The sequence below is a fragment of the Coregonus clupeaformis genome, chromosome 20, assembly GCF_020615455.1.
Source record: "Coregonus clupeaformis isolate EN_2021a chromosome 20, ASM2061545v1, whole genome shotgun sequence".
Lineage (NCBI taxonomy): Eukaryota > Metazoa > Chordata > Actinopteri > Salmoniformes > Salmonidae > Coregonus > Coregonus clupeaformis.
In genome coordinates this window covers 8,301,435-8,320,749 of record NC_059211.1, presented here as the reverse complement: position 1 = coordinate 8,320,749, position 19,315 = coordinate 8,301,435, and the positions used below count along the sequence as shown (strand labels likewise).

At 42.1% G+C, this 19,315-nt stretch overlaps 1 protein-coding gene across 1 annotated transcript in view; it reads left to right on the top strand.

The window, feature by feature from the left end:
• The window catches only part of LOC121533768 (26S proteasome non-ATPase regulatory subunit 1), a 115,963-nt gene extending 97,947 nt beyond the window's left edge, over positions 1-18,016 (top strand). The window contains exons 21-25 of the mRNA XM_041839992.2: positions 7,350-7,442; positions 7,792-7,884; positions 14,036-14,221; positions 15,507-15,671; positions 17,820-18,016. Of these exons, the coding sequence (XP_041695926.2) occupies positions 7,350-7,442; positions 7,792-7,884; positions 14,036-14,221; positions 15,507-15,653 (519 nt within the window). The 3' untranslated portion in view covers positions 15,654-15,671; positions 17,820-18,016. The remainder of the gene's footprint in view (positions 1-7,349; positions 7,443-7,791; positions 7,885-14,035; positions 14,222-15,506; positions 15,672-17,819) is intronic.
• Positions 18,017-19,315: the final 1,299 nt, after the last annotated feature.

Sequence of the window (19,315 nt, the reverse complement as noted above, 5' to 3'; positions counted from 1 at the left end):
TCAAGTTACGAGTGCCATAGGGAGGGAATTCCCAGAATCGAATATAGGCTGCAAAAATAGCCAACATTTTATTTATACTGAACAAAAATATAAACACAACATGTAAAGTGTTGGTACCATGTTTCATGAGCTGAAATAAAAGATCCCAGACATTTTCCATAGCCACAAAAAGCTTATTTTTCTCAGTTTTTTTGGCACAAATTTGTATTCATCCCTGTTAGTGTGCATTTCTCCTTTGCCAAGGTAATCCAGCCACCTGACAGGTGTGGCATATCAAGAAGCTGATTAAACAGCATGAACATTACACAGGTGCACCTTGTGCTGGGGACAATAAAAGGTGCAGATTTGTCACATAACACAATGCCACAGATGTCTCAGGTTTTGAGGGAGCATGCAATTGGCATGCTGACTGCAGGAGGTCCACCAGAGTTGTTGCCAGAGAAGAATGTTCATTTCTCTACCATAAGCCGCCTTCGATGTTGTTTTAGAGAATTCGGCAGTACGTCCAACCGGCCTCACAACCGCAGACCACGTGTAACCATACCAGCCCAGGACCTCCACATCCGGCTTCTTCAACTGTGGGATCGTCTGAGACCAGCCACCCGGACAGCTGATGAAAAATTTGGGTTTGCACAACCAAAGTACAGTATCAGTCAAAGTTTGGACACACCTTCAAGAGTTTTAATTTAATTTTTTACATTGTAGAATAATAGTGAAGACATCAAAACTATGAAATAACACATATGGAATCATGGAGTAACCAAAAAAGTGTTAAACAAATCAAACTATATTTTATTTAGGAGATTCTTCAAAGTAGCCACCCTTTGCCTTGTTGACAGCTTTGCACACTATTGGCATTCTCTCAACCAGCTTCATGAGGTAGTCACCTGGAATGCATTTCAATTAACAGGTTGCCTTGTTAGAAGTTAATTTGTGATTTTTTTTTTTCCTCCTTAATGCGTTTGAGCCAATCAGTTGTGTTGTGACAAGGTAGGGATGGTATACAGAAGATAGCCCTATTTGGTAAAAGACTAAGTCTATATTATGGCAAGAACAGCTCAAATAAGCAAAGATAAACGACAGTCCATCATTACTTTAAGATATGAAGGTCAGTCAATCTGGAACATTTCAATGGAACATTTCAAGAACTTTTAAAGTTTCTTCAAGTGCGGTCGCAAAAACCATCAAGCGCTATGATGAAACTGACTCTCATGAGGACCGACACAGGAATGAAAGACCCAGAGTTACCTCTGCTGCAGAGGATAAGTTCATTAGAGTTAACTGCACCTCAGATTGCAGCCCAAATAAATGCTTCACAGAGTACAAGTAACAGACACATCTCAACATCAACTGTTCAGAGAAGATTACGTGAATCAGGCCTTCATGGTCGAATTGCTGCAAAGAAACTACTACTAAAGGACACCAATAATAAGAAGAGACTTGCTTGGGCCAAGAAACATGAGCAATGGACTGGTGGACTGGTGGAAATCTGTTCATTGGTCTGATGAGTCCAAATTTGCGATTTTTGGTTCCAACCGCCATGTCTTTGTGAGACGCAGAGTAGGTGAACGGATGATCTCCGCATGTGTGGTTCCCACCGTGAAGCATGGAGGAGGAGGTGTGATGGTGTGGGAGTGCTTTGCTGGTGACATTGTCTGTGATTTATATAAAATTCAAGACACACTTAACCAGCATGGCTACCACAGCCTTCTGCAGCGATACGCCATCCCATCTGGTTTGGGCTTAGTGGGACTATCATTTGTTTTTCAATAGGACAATGACCCAACACACCTCCAGGCTGTGTAAGGGCTATTTGATCAAGAAGGAGAGTGATGGTAGTGCTGCATCAGATGACCTGGCCTCCACAATCACCCGACCTCAACCCAATTGAGATGGTTTGGGAGGAGTTGGACCGCAGAGTGAAGGAAAAACAACCAACAAGTGCTCAGCATATGTGGGAACTCCTTCAAGACTGTTGGAAAAGCATTCCAGGTGAAGCTAGTTGAGAGAATGCCAAGAGTGTGCAAAGCTGTCATCAAGGCAAAGGGTGGCTATTTGAATCTCAAATACAAAATATATTTTAATATGTTTAACACTTGTTTGGTTAGTACATGATTCCATATGTGTTATTTCATAGTTTTGATGTCTTCACTATTATTCTACAACGTAGAAAATAGTAAAAATAAAGAAAAACCTTTGAATGAGTAGGTGTGTCCAAACTTTTGACTGGTACTGTATTTCTGCACACACTGTCAGAAACTATCTCAGGGAAGCTCATCTGCGTGCTCGTCGTCCTCACCAGGGTCTTGACCTTACTACAGTTAGGCGTTGTAACCGACTTCAGTGGGCAAATGCTCACCGTAGATGGCCATTGGCACGCCGGAGAAGTTTGCTTTCACGGATTAATCCCAGTTTCAACTGTACCGGGCAGATGGCAAACAGCATGTATGGCGTTGTGTGGACAAGCGGTTTGCTGGTGTCAACGTTATGAACAGAGTGCCCCATGGTGGCGGTGAGGTTATGGTATGTGCAGGCAAAGCTACGGACAACAAATACAATTTCATTTTATCGATGGCAATTTTAATTCACAGAGATACTGTGACGAGATCCTGAGGCCCATTGTCGTGCCATTCATCTGGCGCCATTACCTCAAGTTTTAGCATGATAATGCACGTCCCCATGTCAGAAGGATCTGTACCCAAAGCTCAAACATTTTCAGTATTTCCATGGCTCGCATACTCACCAGACATGTTACCCACTGGGAATTTGTGGGATTCTCTGGATCGACGTGTACGACAGTGGTTTCCAGTTTCCGCCAATATCCAGCAACTTCACACATCCGTTGAAGAGGAGTGGGACAACATTCCACAGGCCACAATCAACAGCCTGATCAACTCTATGCGAAGGAAATGTGTCGCGCTGCATGAGGCAAATGGTGCTCACACCAGATACTGACTGGTTTTCTGATCCACGCCCCTACTTTTTGTTGTTGTTGTTGGTATCTGTGACCAACCGATGCATATCTGTATTCCCAGTCATGTGAACTCCATAGATTAGGGTAAAATATTTTAAATTGTTGCATGTTGCATTTATACTTTTGTTCTTTGCAGTAGGCTACTCAAACTTTTACCAGCAGTACCAGTTTACACTTTAAATGGACTGCGTATGGTCTAATGAACGAAATCCTGAATTAATGTAATAATTAACTGATAACTAACTGAATTATCGAAAACAAATAGGCCTGCCTGCTTGCACTTTGTGCAGGCTGTGTATGCATCTAACGCATTGTTGTTCTCCCAATCTGGGCTTTTCACTCGAGTAGCACCTGTTTCCACGATGGTGTTGTAGCCTATTGTTCTTTTTATTTCTCCGGTTAGGCCTAGTTAGCCATTTTCGCGTGAACTAGGCTATCCAGGGAAGGTAAACCTGGCGACGTGTCGTATTATCACGTGGGGAGAGGGAACATAAGCTCTGCTTGTGGACAAATTAGAACGATTTAGCACCACACAAATAAGGTACAGTTTCTAGCTCCACACACTTTCAATTAACGCGCGGCTTGTTGCGTTATGTCTGCCTCGCCGCTCACAGAATGGAATTCGCAACACAATGCAACGCAACAAGCTCCTGGGTTTTTTCAAATGTTTACGACCCGCAACGTAATTGTTCTGAACCGCGAGCCACCAGCAGCTGATTTTTTTGCGGCTCACCCGCAGGGAACCGTGGGTATCTGACCCGACTTAGGACTCGACTAATGATTAGTCCCAATAGGGTAAATGCAGATGGATAACCTCATGCTTCAGCCTATTTATAGCCACTATGCTGCAGCATTTGGGCTATAGGTGATAATGCTTATTGCTAATAGCATGCTTGATAATATGGACCATGCATAGGCTATATTTTTTTAAATAATAATTTTGTCAATATGTTAGGGATTAGCATCTTGCCCTTTCAAGACAATTCAATGCGTATCTAGATACATGGGCTCCGATACGATACAGGAACGATACCTTTTAGCTTGAAATGATTCAGTTTGATTAGAGAAAGAGTCGATGAGATACGATAACGTGTAAACACATTCATTTTCCTTTCTAAATTAAAATCTTCTGCCGATGGAGCTCATGAGCTGGGCCTCTGAGCTGGATCTGTGTAAGCTGACTTCTGTGTGGTGTGTGTGTGTGTAAATGATGTACGTGTGTGTGTGTGTGTGTGTGTGTGTGTGTGTGTGTGTGTAAATTATGTATATCTATGGTGTATGTACTATATAGGCACCTGATCTGAGACATAAGAGCGACTAGGCATCTACCACCCCACTACCAATATCAGACTAGTTGGGGCAATGTAGCCTGTTTTTTGTCCCCTCACTTAGGTTCTGAAATCAACATTCCCCACTAATTAACTTGTCATTTTTGTAGATTAAGTATTTGAGCTAGTAATGTATCAATATTTATAGTTGACAAATTTAGCTATGACATAGCCAATGAATGTATAAGCACATCTTTGAATTTCACCCCCAACCCGAAATCGAATGGTTTTGACCGTTTGGAAGTTTTTAGTGAGCTTATTTTCTCCTCCAGCTTTGGCCATGCGGTGCGTCTCACAAAGGGATTGTTGTCCTCGTTATGAAATTATCAACTTGACCCTGTATATCTAAAAATGACCATATACACTGATTGTTAAAGCAAAACTACCAAAACATTTGCTGATGGTGAACCTGTACAATCATAATGAAATATATTGTAAGCCCCGTTCATCAGGTAGCATGTATAGCCAGATGAGAGTTCTCCTGTAGCTTACTTTTTATTCCAGTGAAACACATTTTCTCTTCAGCGCATAGATAACAATAACCTAGCAAATTACATAGGTTGTCACTCAACTAATAAAGCCTAATATTGTATTGAATGTGCCAGATCTGGAACAGGATGCCTACCTTGCGTTGGTCAGTGCACGAAGCTGGGCACAGTGCGCAGTTTGACTAGGCTACTGATATTCCCTGGGGTTGTTCGGCATGTTAAATTATTTGTAGATCAATGACTGTCAACACAGTTACATGCTTAGTTCGACACTGAAGGAGAGGACGTCAGTTGTCACAAAATATGAGGTATTTTCGGAAGGTAGAAAGAATGTCATATGAGCAAACATTTATTGTGAATCAGTGATTCGTAACGTTTGAATCGATTTTCTGACTGATGCATGCTACATTTGGATCGGTTTGGGGTCCGCAGTCGTATCTTAAACATTTGAATCTGGGACCGATGTGTATCGGTGAATCGTTACATCCCTACAATATGTTATTTGGCTCATTCCTGGAGGTGGAAATTATATTTTAGATGGTGTCAGCATAATTTTATTTTCATTAATTTTGGAGTAGAATGTCCTTTTAAAAAGTCACCAGAACTGAGCTTCTCAGTCCTTTTACATAAAAATGTCCATGGGGGGGACCCCGGTCCCCCAAAACAGGACCTGGGCTGGGACACTGGGCTTAATGGAGTTACAAACCATTTTCTGCCCCTCAGCTTCACATACAGTTCCTTCAGAAAGTATTCACACCCCTTGACTTTTCCCACATTTTGTTGTGTTACAGCCTGAATTTAAAATGTATTAAATCGCGATTTTTGGTCACTGGCCTACACACAATACCCCATAATGTCAAAGTGGAATTATGTTTTTGAAAATGTTTATAAATTAATTAAAAATGAAAAGCTGAAATGTCCTGAGTAAATAAGCATTCGACCCCTTTGTTTTGGGAAGCCTAAATAAGTTCAGGAGTAAAAATATGCTTAACAAGTCACATAGTAAGTTGCAAGGACTCACTCTGTGTGCAATAGTGTTTAACATGATTTTTGAACGACTACCTCAGCTCTTTACCCCACACGTACAATTATCTGTAAGGTCCCTCAGTCGAGCAGTGAATTTCAGATTCAACCACAAAGACTAGGGAGGTTTTCCAATGCCTCGCAAAGAAGGGCACCCGTTGGTAGATGGGTAAAACAAATTTTGAATATCACTGTGAGCATGGTGAAGTTATTAATTACACTTTGGATGGTGTATCAAGTCACTACAAAGATACAGGCAGCCTTCCTAACTCAGTTAGAGTTTAATGGCTTTGATAGGAGAAAACTGAGGATGGATCAACAACATTGTAGTTACTCCACAATACTAACCTAATTGACAGAATGAAAAGAAGGAAGCCTGTAAAGAATAAAATATTCCAAAACATGCATCCTGTTTGCAATAAGGCAGTAAAGTAATACTACAAACATTTTGCCAAAGCAATTACATTTCTGTCCTGAATACAAAGTGTTATGTTTGGGGCAAATCCAGCACAACACATTACTGAGTACCACTCTCCATATTTTCAAGCATAGTGGTGGCTGCATCATGCTATGGACAATAATGGAAGACAGTGAATGTTTTTAAGTGTAGGAGTTACAGTTTTGACTTAAATCTACTTGGGAATCTATGGCAAGACCTGAAAATGGTTGTCCAGCAATGATCAACAACCAATTTAACAGAGCTTGAAAAATTGTGATAAAAAGAATGGGAAAATGTTGCACAATCCATGTGTGGAAAGCTCTTAGAGACTTACCCAGAAAGACTCACAGCTGTAATCGATGCCAAAGGTCCCTCTACAAAGTATTCACTCAGGGGTGTGAATACTTAAGTTCCAGCCTTAGCAGTTGCCCAGATCAGCAGTTGTGCCCGGTGGCTTTGTGCGCCTACAGGAGAAGACATTGTTGTTTACCAGCACTCATATTGTGCCACCCTACTGCAGTCATGCCATTCCATGCCAGCCTTTTATCGCACTTTATGTTCAACTTCCCCCTCATACTTAACACCACCCTGCAGAGAACAGAAGTGAGTTATGACATAACATTAAACTAAATGAAAGCCTCTCTGGTCAGTGTTGGCTCCCTATACGGTGCTGTTTTAGAATTTGACGGGAAATGTTAACACATTGATTTCCTGTTGGCATTATCAATTGACTACAAGTGAGTAGGCGTTATACTATTTTGTTCCAGTGAAATAAATGATTTGTATTATTTACAACTGACTTTCCATGAAAACGCATTTCAGATACAACGCTCAATGTGCTCATATACATGCGTACATACCATGCACCGTAACTACTATGCTCACCAACAGTAAAAAAAAAAGTAATAATAATAATTACATTCTGAGTGGTATTAGTATCAATGTGGCCAAAGGAATGTGGTGTTTTCAGCGTTTCTTGTTGTCAAGCCAGCCTATGAATAAGTCAAACGGGACATCCCTTTTCATAGGGTGCTGGGTTGGACATTACAACCATTGCTTTTTATTGGTGTTTGACCACACTCTTCCCCCCTATCCAGATGCCCAAGGTACAGTACCGCTCCAACTGTAAGCCCTCCACCTTTGCCTACCCTCCGGCCTTGGAGGTGCCCAAGGAGAAAGAGAAGGAGAAGGTGAGTCCCCTAACGGCAAAAGAATGTCACCTTGTTTTGATCGATTGAAGTCATATCGCGGTTGTCATTCTGAATGAAGTGTCCTCAGCTGTCATCAATTTCTTGGAGGGTTTTGTTATTAGTGTCCCTTTTGAACGCTTTCTCATAATTTTCATTTCATTGCCATGTTCTCAGTCTGCTCAGTCTAGTGCCCAAGTTTTGTTTCATTTTAGAACCTAGGTTCACTTCAATAACGTAATAAAAAAACGGGCTATTTTGTTGTTCATGCATTCTAAGAAGTTTTGTGATTGGGCTCATTGCCTGAAGTATTGTTGTTTATTGTCTCTCACTCCCTCTTTCTCCATGATAGGTGTCTACTGCGGTTCTCTCCATCACAGCCAAAGCTAAGAAGAAGGAAAAGGAGAAGGAGAAGAAGGAGAAGGAGGAGGAAAAGATGGAAGTGGTGAGTGTGTGAAAACAAAACCCGTCCTTTTACGACAGCCAGCCCCACTTTCTATTTGTGTTTGTTGTTTTTTTTACTTCAAATTAAGTCTTAGTTTCTATGTAGATGTTTTCAACCATCCTCAAGCAAGAATCCTGTAGCCCCCGTCCCAAACAGAGCTCTGTTCATATTGATAGTGAGGTGTTAATGGTTCACAGACCTGAACAACAGTCAAACGTTTTGGGCCCGGTACCAGGGCTCTGCAGCCTCCTTTAAAGGGGTAGTTCACTCCAAATCCATAAACTGCTTATTGATTTCTTACCTCAGAAGTCATTACCAGGCACATAGACTACTGCAGAGAAGACCATTTCAAAGGTAAGAAAACTATAAATTGAAATGTGAGTGAACTATTCCTTTAAAGTAGCAGTTATCATGAAATATGAAATGAGGGAACTATCCCTTTAAGGACCAGCTAGCTCTCAGCCTTGGCAGGGTCCCACAGCCCCTCTCTCCACAGATGTTACCAACTCACCCATGAAGCACTCAGCTGGAACACACCAAACAAATCAAATTATTTGTCACATGCTTCATAAACAACAGGTGTAGACTAACACGCTTACTTGCAGGTCCTTTTCCAACAATGTAGAGTAACGAAAAATATATACAGTACCAGTCAAAAGTTTGGACACACCTACTCATTCAAGGGTTTTTCTTTATTTTAAATATTTTCTACATTGTAGAATAATAGTGAAGACATCAAAACTATGAAATAACACATATGGAAACATGTAGTAACCAAAAAAGTGTTAAACATATCAAAATATATTTTGTATTTGAGATTCAAATAGCCACCCTTTGCCTTGATGACAGCTTTGCACACTCTTGGCATTCTCTCAACCAGCTTCACCTGGAATGCTTTTCCAACAGTCTTGAAGGAGTTCCCACATATGCTGAGCACTTGTTGGCTGCTTTTCCTTCACTCTGCGGTCCGACTCATCCCAAACCATCTCAATTGGGATGAGGTTGGGGGATTGTGGAGGCCAGGTCATCTGATGCAGCACTCATCACTCTCCTTGGTCAAATAGCCCTTACACAGCCTGGAGGTGTGTTGGGTCATTGTCCTGTTGGAAAACAAATGATAGTCCCACTAAGCCCAAACCAGATGGAATGGTGTATCGCTGCAGAATGCTGTGGTTGCCATGCTGGTTAAGTGTGCCTTGAATTCTAAATAAATCACTGACAGTGTCACCAGAAAAGCACCATCACACCACCTCCTCCATGCTTCACGGTGGGAACTACACATGCGGAGATCATCCGCTCACCTACACTGCGTCTCACAAAGACACAGCGGTTGGAACAAAAAATCTCCAATTTGGACTCCAGACCAAAGGACAGATTTCCACCGGTCTAATGTCCATTGCTCGGCAAAGGGTGGCTACTTTGAAGAATCTCAAATATAAAATATATTTTGATTTATTTAACACTTTTTTGGTTACTACTTTGTCATTTTCTCACACAAACACTGTATGGGAGTGTTTGTTCTGCAGTTAACACACACACATAGACAAACAGGCATGCTGATATGAGTCATTGCACCGCTATGGTCCAGTTTTCAGCCTAGCGTCAGATGGTGCAGGGCTTCCTGGTAGCAGCCGGCTCCACACATGGGTGGTATAGGGCAGGGAATGGATGATAGGCAAGGATAGGTAACACAGGGAGGGCAGACATAGAATGCCAGGCCAGGCTCTGATAGGTAAGTGCCGCAAGGTTTATTTGTTTGTTTATTTGGATCCCCATTTAGCTTTTGCGGAAGCATCAGCTACTCTTCCTGGGGTCCACAAAAATGCAAAACATGACAAGTAACAAAACACTGATAGACAAGGACAGTCACACAAATGTGAAATACGATATACAAACAATACAACAAAAAAATTATACAAACAATGCGTCTCCCGAGTGGCGCAGTGGTCTAAGGCACTGCATTGCAGTGCTAGCTGTGCCACTAGAGATCCTGGTTCGAATCCAGGCTCTGTCGTAGCCGGCCGCGACCGGGAGACCCATGGGGTGGCGCACAATTGGCCCAGCGTCGTCCAGGGTAGGGGAGGGAATTTCCGGAAGGGATGTAGCTCAGTTGGTAGAGCATGGCGTTTGCAACGCCAGGGTTGTGTGTTCGATTCCCACGGGGGGCCAGTATAAAAAAAAAAAAGTATATATATATATATATATAATGTATGCACTCACTAACTGTAAGTCGCTCTGGATAAGAGCGTCTGCTAAATGACGTAAATGTAAAAATATTGTGTGTCTGTGTGTGCATGTGTTTGTGTCCCCTCAGTCCCTGCCATTCCATGAGATGTTTAATCTGTTTTTTAAAGGTAATTTAGCTGTTTTGTTGAGTAATTGGAGATGGAAGGAAGTTCCATACGATCATGGCTCTATATAATACTGTGCGTTTCCATGAATTCTGTTTGGACTTGGGGACTGTGAAGAGACCCCTGGTGGCATGTCTTGTGGGACATGAATGGGTGTCTGAGATGAATGTTATTTGATTATGCAGACAATTTGGAATATTCATTACAGTAATATTTCTCATGAAAACTAGAAGAGAAGCAGTTAATCTCTCGTCAACCAGAAAAGACTGGCATGAATGTTGTTAGTTCTGTGTGTGCTGTTAAGGGCAAGGTGTGCTGCTCTGTTTTGAGCCAGCTGCAGCTTTGCTAGGTCTTTCTTTGCTGCACTTGACCATATTTCCAGACAGTAATCAAAATGGGACAAGACCAGAGCCTTAACATCTAGTACAATTGATTTTTGTGTCAAAAGCGCAGAACATCTTTTGATAAGACATACTCCTCCCCATCTTCACAACAACTTTGTCAATATGACTTGACCATGATAATTGACCATCCAATGTTATACCTAGGAGTTTTGCTTCCTCAATTTGCTCAATGGTTACACCCTTTATGCACAACTAGGGCTGTGGCGGTCACGAAATTTAGTCAGCTGGTGATTGTTAAGCAAATAACTGTCAGTCTCAAGGTAATTGACGTTAATTAACATAAACACATTTAGCATCTCCTGGCTTCCACACACGGCCTACAAGCCACTGATGCAGACCTTTGGAACCTCTACATTTAAAAAAGTATAATAAGTCCTTGTAATATAGCCTACATCTTCACAATAAATCCATTATTTATTTTAGACAGATCTAAAGAAGCATGATATGAAGAAACTGTAGTCTATTTCAGAAGAACAGAATAGGATACTCTGAGTTGTCCTTATGTTAGGTCCTGATCTGGCTATGCCAAATGGCTGTGGGCTACACTAGTTAATTTAGCAGACAAGATTTGCTTATAATTCCATGGCATTATTTTATAGTATGAAGAATACAATTGAACAAAGCTGAATAAAATAGAAAGGATCATTTCTCCAAACGGTTTGAGGGTGTGTGCCACATGCGGCTATTCTGTGTTGAGCGGTTAACAAAGAAAAAGGTACTCCTATATGCTTAATTTAGAGTTATTAATGTAACTTTAGTTGTTCTATAAACGTTGGGCTATATGTTTTGACAAGCACTTGATAATGCCTCGAATTTCACGGCGGCATCCCCTTTGTGTGGCCGTAATGCACCCTAAAAAAATCCATGCCTTTTGCGGCCAGTGGCCGTTGTGCCCTTGGCCCGGAGTGCTGTGTTGTGCCCTTCTCCTTGAGTGCTGTGCGCTCTGAAGCACCTCTCACTCACATCGCTCTCCATCACGTGATCAGGTCTTTCTCACAGGCTACAAGTGAAGACAGACACATCGGGGAGACGCAACCGCGCACGTCCTTATCCAATTCCGAGGTGCATATTGAAGATAATGGAAGAACTGTCCACATTTACTTTTCGTCAGCCAACAAGATGAGTAGGCCTAACGAACAGCAAAAGCACTAGCCTATGTCAATCTACTGTGACCTATTCTGTGCGAGAAATAAATATTCCAAACATAGTGTGGGACAGTTGTGGGATGCAATGGATCCCAAATTAACACAACCACTAGCATCCCAAAAATGTTTTACGCAATGTGGCTGACTCAACAGATCAGAACGTTTAGCTTTAAATGTTGATTAACTATTCAGCTATTTCTTCACATTATAAGCGCCGCAATGCGCGCATGGCAGTAGGCTATAAGCACGAATGTTACATTATCGGGAAAACATCATTATCAAAAGTGATCACAAATGCGATTATGAATGTAATGCTTTTATTATAAAGGTGCATTCTTATGGTGAAAATTATCTTCCCCAAACTTGAAACTCACGCGCTGCTTATGTATGCCAGTTAGGCTCTACACACCTTGTAACGCTGATTCATGTGCTTAATTTTAAAGAAGTTATTTGGCCACTTATCAAAACATATAGGCCTATGGGCTAGGCTACATGAGGTGTGCGACTAATCGAAAAAGTAATGCAAAAAAAAAGCATTTGTTTCTTGCCTTATGCTGGGCATCATTCACAAGTGATAATATATAATTCACAAGTGATAGGCTAATATTGTCACCCATCAGACTATTGTTGATTTAATCTTCTCTTTACATATACTAAATAATATGTGTGAAATTTGTTTTGATTTAGAATGGACCATTATCATGCACCTGTCTCGAAAAAGGCAGCGGGAAAAAATAAATGTAATCTATGCACTTAAATAGCGAATGGAGGATGCTTTTCCCATGATTCATTTTCATACCAGCCAGGTAGGCTATACTCCTGTTGTAAAGATAAGCAATGTGCTTAATATTAGGAAAGTTGAGAAATAAATATAGTAGGCCTAGCCTATAGAAAGCTGATGGGATCCTCCTCTTTTTAATAGAGGCCATCACTCTGTTTTCTCGCGCAATTGCATAGCCTATAGAAATGTTGCGCAACAAGAGCTCATGGGTTCTCATGAAGTGGTTGATTAGATTTTCAAAATACATTTGCATTGATGTCAGAGTGATTAGAGGGACAATAGTGCTGAGTACCAGGCAGTTAGCATGTTTGGTAGGCTACTAATGACCATCAGCAGCATCAGAGCTTGGAGAAGCCTAATTACCGTGACTAAACGGGTAGCTTAGTGGTTAAGAGCGTTGTGCCAGTAACCGAAAGGGTCACTGGTTCTAATCCTCGAGCCGACTAGGTGAAAAATCTGTCGATGTGCCCTTGAGCAAGGCACTTAACCCTAATTGCTCCTGTAAGTCACTCTGGATAAGAGCGTCTGCTAAATGACTAAAATTTAAATGTAAACGGTCACGTAGAATTTTTTATCAATTTCTTTTAACCAATCATCTGTCATCTTAGTCAATGCAGTACACGTTGAATGCCCGTATGCATGCTGAAAGTCAGTAGTTGTTCTCTGAAAAATAGCATTGTATTTGGTCAAACACAATTCTCTCCATCAGTTTACTAAGAAGAGGCAGCAAACTAATTGGGCGGCTGTTAGAGCCAGCAACAGGTGCTTTACTGGGTTGTTTTTGGCAGTGGACTTACTTTAGCTTCCTTCCACGCCTGTGGACACACGCCTTTCGGATTTGGTTAAAGATATAGCAAATAGGGGTGGCAGTACAGTCTGCTACCATTCTCAATAGTTTCCCATCAAGGTTGTCTATACCTAGTGGCTTATTGTTATTGATGGATAACAATAGTTTTTCCACCTCTCCCACACTAACTTGACCAAAAGAAAGTGTGTCCATTTCAGAGAAACGGAAAGTCACCCACTACAAAAGGCAGGCCAAAGAAGCTTGTAATATAAACTTAATTTTCATGCCGCTCCCCCGCAGGACCGTGTACCCTTCAATAACTCAGACCCGACACACAGACAGTGTCTTATAGAGGGGGAGTTTGTTGTATTGTTTGGTTAGTTGAACATTGAGATTGTCTTGCGCGGGGCACTGCAAATAGCCTAACAAATCACTGGCCACCAAGTGCAACACAACAGATAAGGTGTATTAACCATCTCAAGATAAACACATCTTCCAGAGTTGAAACTTTTCAGTTGTCGGGAAACGTGTGACATGAAAAGCACACTTTATTTTGGGTTTACGCTTATTGCCATTGACATCTATTGTATTATCCAATGCATTTTGTAGTCACTGAGTCATGGGTTTTCCTCGAGAAGAGGGGGGGAAACGCTTAGCATTTTTTGTGTTTGTTGGACTCTCAGGAGGTACAGGAGGCTGAGAAGGAGAAGAAAGATGAGGAGAAGGAGAAGGAGAAGGAGAAGGAGAAGGAGAAGAAGAAGGAGCCCGAGCCCAACTTCCAGCTGATGGAGAACCCAGCCAGAGTGATGCCCGCCCAGCTCAAAGTGCTCAACATGCCCGAGACGTGCCGCTACCAGCCCTTCAAACCGGTACGTACTGTTGGTGTGCCTGTGTGTGTGTGACTTTTTAAGTGTGTTTCTGGGTCCAACAATGAAGCTGTCTTTTATCAGCCATCTTTTATTTCAATTTAATCTAAGATTATAACCCCTGGTTGTTTGGTTTTGGACCGTATATCTGACCCCTATCATCACCCACTGAGTCTTAACGTTGCCGGCCAATAAACCACTGGACTCTGGCCCCGTGCAAAGTGTTGACAGGTTTCCACAGTAAATAAAATGAGATATGCATTATGCAGTCACCCGCACACTTATCGTAATCCCACTCCTATAAAGAGGAGTATCATCTGGTTACGTGTAAAATCAACACAAGTCAAGCTAAGACCAATGCATCATGGGTCATATCAAATGACACAGGTGCCTCTTTGCTCTCGTCGGTCTTCTAAAACATTACACATTTTGTTTTTTATATGCGACCTTGAGAGGTATTGTTTTAAGACCAGTCAATCTATTGTTGCGGGGTCAGGGTGTGCCTCCCACAGAATGTCCCTCCATATCGTGACTATTTAATTTCACCTCTTCCATAGAAGGCAATCAGAGCACTGTTCCAAATACCTTGTAGTGTGGTCTGTGAGTAGATTAGTGTTAGCTTACCTGCCCAGTGATAATCTAGGAGTTAGAATCAAGCCAGTGCAGTGCTCACCTTGCCAGATGCTTTAGTCTGGACCTGAAACACATCATATCTTAAACAACCATATCTATAACACTGATGTACAGTGATAACCAAGCTGCTTGATGTACAGTACAACCACTGCGATGGCAATGTGATAACTGAGTATCACTGAGGCAACCATCCCCTCAAAATCCTCACAGGCAGACCAAGACTGAATAAAGACCTGTTCTTTCTTGCAGTCATGATAAATCCCTTCACTGTTATCCATCACCTCGTCTGTGGAGTGTTTTTAAAGATCCTCTCCTCTCACTTCTCGGCTTCAGAGATTTACGTAGACATAAGCCTTCTCTGAAGCCTTGTCAAATGTGTCCAACTATTGCATAAGCATGCTAGTCAGTGTTGATAGTGGAGAGTGGGTGAGATTTAAACATTATGAGGTGCAGTGTGTTCTCTTGAGTTGATATTACAATATTGTGGGGCAGGCGGGTGATGTTTGATGGATGTACTGCTCAGTCGGGAAGTTAGACAAGGTGTTGGGTGTTAACACAGCACGACACGGCCCCGGAGATCGAAAAGACTCCCGTCATTGGTCAAACCGCCTACAGTCGCTCATGCCATTGGTCCGTGTCCCCTGTCTGTCTCCAGCTGCACACCGGCGGCATCATCATCATGAAAGACACCAGCGAGGAAGATGAGGAGCTGGTGGAGCCCGTCTCCGCCCACGGCCCAAAGATCGAGGAGGAGGAACAGGAGCCAGAGGCCCCCGAGCCCTTCGAGTACATCGACGAGTGAACACCCTCCGTGTAAAAGGTATGTATGTGTCTTACACCAGTATTTACCAAATTATGGATCTGGATCCATTGATGGTTCGCAGATAATTCGTAATGGGTTCTCTGTGAAAGAGTGGGTGCTGGTTAGAAACAGGTTTTATTGACCAAAAGCTGTAGATGGGTCATATTGCTAAAAATATTTTAGAACCACAACCCCATTGGATCTGTAGCCTAGGGGTACATACAGTGACCATTCTTCCCCCTTTGTGCAATAACTCAAACTTTCAGGATCAAGCTGCCTGAATATTTTATATTACCTTGTAATTTGCTATACAGAGCAGTGAGGCAGTCTCAGACAGAGTGGCTTTGCCCCATCGCTGGTACAGAGATAGCAGAGAAAGAGGTAACTGTACAGTGCAGGTCTTTGGGTTTTTGTTCCCATGCCTAACCTAGCTCGCACCCATCGGTGCCTATGGAATGTAAACAATGCTGCCATTTCCAAACTACAACCCCTGAGGGCAAACCCTCCATCTGTAGTGGCAGTAATTGCACAGCAAAGAGTGAGCCGAGATAGATTGTTTTGTCAGTTTTGGCCATCAGCACACGTATGTTTGTCTTGGTCCCCATTACCTCCAATGAAGGCTTGTACAACATGTGTTAAACAAAATACAATTAGGGGATGTTTAGATAGTGTCATGCCTTTTGGGATTAGAAATACTCCTGCTCTACATGTAAAAGGATTTGAAATACACGCCACTGTGGTTATCTTAATGAATTGTCTTAATGAAAATCTTTAAGTTATCATAATGAAAAGCATAAGTTAAGGTATACATTTTTTTATCTGAACAAACATATAAACGCAACTTGCAACCATTTCAAAGATTTTAACTGCGTTACAGTTCATATAAGGAAATCAGTCAATTGAAATAAATTAATTAGGCCCTAATCTATGAATTTCACTTAACTGGGAATACAGATATGCATATGTTGATCACAGATACATTTAAAAAAAAAAGGTAGGGGCGTGGATCAGAAAACCAGTTAGTATCTGGTGTGACTGCCATTTACCTCATGCAGCGCGACACACATCTCCTTCGCATAGAGTTGATCAGGCTGTTGATTGTGGCCTGTCCCACTCCTCTTCAATGGCTGTGCGAAGTTGCTGGACATTGGCGGGAACTAGAACACGCTGTCGTACACGTCGATCCAGAGCATCCCAAACAAGCTCAATAGGTGACATGTCTGGTGAGTATGCAAGCCATGAAAGAACTGGGACATTTTCAGCTTCCAGGAATTGTGTACAGATCCTTGCGACATGGGGCCGTGCATTATCATGCTGAAACATGAGTTGATGGCGGCGGATGAATGGCATAATGGGCCTCAGGATCTCATCACGTTATCTCTGTGCATTCAAATTGGCATCGATGTGCAAAGCTGTCGTCAAAGCAAAGGGTGGCTATTTGAAGAATCTCAAATATAAAATATATTTTTATTTGTTTAACGCTTTTTTGGTTACTACATGATTCCATATGTGTTATTTCATCGTTTTGATGTCTTCATTATTATTCTACAATGTAGAAAATAGTAAAAATAAAGAAAAACCCTTGAATGAGTAGGTGTTCTAAAACTTTTGACCGGTAGTGTACTTACATAAAACATTTTAAACTGATACCGGGGACCTTCAGGCAAGTCTTTGTGAGGTTTGTCGGCGTCCTAGAGCAGAACAACCGATATGTTCGTGAGAGATTAGTGTGTAACCCAATCTGTTCGGTCGCTACAGAGAAGTTGGCAGATCGGCTGTACCGACTTCAGAAGAGTCCCGTGACGCTGTTCGTGAGAATTCTCATAAGTTTGTAGGCCAAACCGTTCGGACACTTTAGACGTTTTCGTGAGAAGACCGATTTTCGGGACATCTCATGGTCTGACAAACACCACTCTAGCGCTGCCACCTTTCACCGCAGATGTGGAAGGGCGATATCGGTGGATGTAGTGGATTGAGATGCAGCCCATGCAAAAAAAAAGGGCCAAGGACATTGTAGGAGAAGGGTTAATAAACATTTAAATATAGATAGAGTAATTAGGCCTAACTTTCTTGTAAAAACAAGCAATGAATTAGGTGTTTTGTGATCAAACACAGAGCCTATTCAGGTCGTATCCTTCTAACAGCTCTGGCCTTTCTGTTCCACAGGTGGCGTTACGAGGCTTCTACAGGAAGAATCTTGACATCCCAGCATGCATCTCTTTGTCCCCCCTCCCTCCCGCCGTCCCTCTTTTACACGTTCCTTCCCTGTCCTGGCCCCCTTTGTCAGACAGGGAATGTTTTACATTCTCTTGTTAAATGGTATAATTTTCTGTCAGTACAATTAAAAATATATATATATTGGAGATTGGAGCACGTGTGCTTATTTTTGTTCCTGCATGTGCTGTGTGTACGTAGAGTAATCCCTCTAATCCTGCACATTTAGGCAGGTTTACATTCTCTCAGCAGTGTTTCCTCATCACAGCTGCCACAGTCTGCCCACCAGCCAGGCCGCCTCAGCCTGCCATTATTCTGCCCAGTTTAGCTTACTCCTTATCATACCAAGGGCTTGATGACACACACAGTCACATTGAATTTACAAGGACATACTCACCTACAGTGGGGAAAAAAAGTATTTAGTCAGCCACCAATTGTGCAAGTTCTCCCACTTAAAAAGATGAGAGAGGCCTGTAATTTTCATCATAGGTACACGTCAACTATGACAGACAAATTGAGAAAAATAATCCAGAAAATAACATTGTATGATTTTTTATGAATTTATTTGCAAATGATGGTGGATAATAAGTATTTGGTCACCTACAAACAAGCAAGATTTCTGTCTCTCACAGACCTGTAACTTCTTCTTTAAGAGGCTCCTCTGTCCTCCACTCGTTACCTGTATTAATGGCACCTGTTTGAACTTGTTATCAGTATAAAAGACACCTGTCCACAACCTCAAACAGTCACACTCCAAACTCCACTATGGCCAAGACCAAAGAGCTGTCAAAGGACACCAGAAACAAAATTGTAGACCTGCACCAGGCTGGGAAGACTGAATCTGCAATAGGTAAGCAGCTTGGTTTGAAGAAATCAACTGTGGGAGCAATTATTAGGAAATGGAAGACATACAAGACCACTGATAATCTCCCTCGATCTGGGGCTCCACGCAAGATCTCACCCCGTGGGGTCAAAATGATCACAAGAACGGTGAGCAAAAATCCCAGAACCACACGGGGGGACCTAGTGAATGACCTGCAGAGAGCTGGGACCAAAGTAACAAAGCCTACCATCAGTAACACACTACGCCGCCAGGGACTCAAATCCTGCAGTGCCAGACGTGTCCCCCTGCTTAAGCCAGTACATGTCCAGGCCCGTCTGAAGTTTGCTAGAGTGCATTTGGATGATCCAGAAAAGGATTGGGAGAATGTCATATGGTCAGATGAAACCAAAATATAACTTTTTGGTAAAAACTCAACTCGTCGTGTTTGGAGGACAAAGAATGCTGAGTTGCATCCAAAGAACACCATACCTACTGTGAAGCATGGGGGTGGAAACATCATGCTTTGGGGCTGTTTTTCTGTAAAGGGACCAGGACGACTGATCCGCGTAAAGGAAAGAATGAATGGGGCCATGTATCGTGAGATTTTGAGTGAAAACCTCCTTCC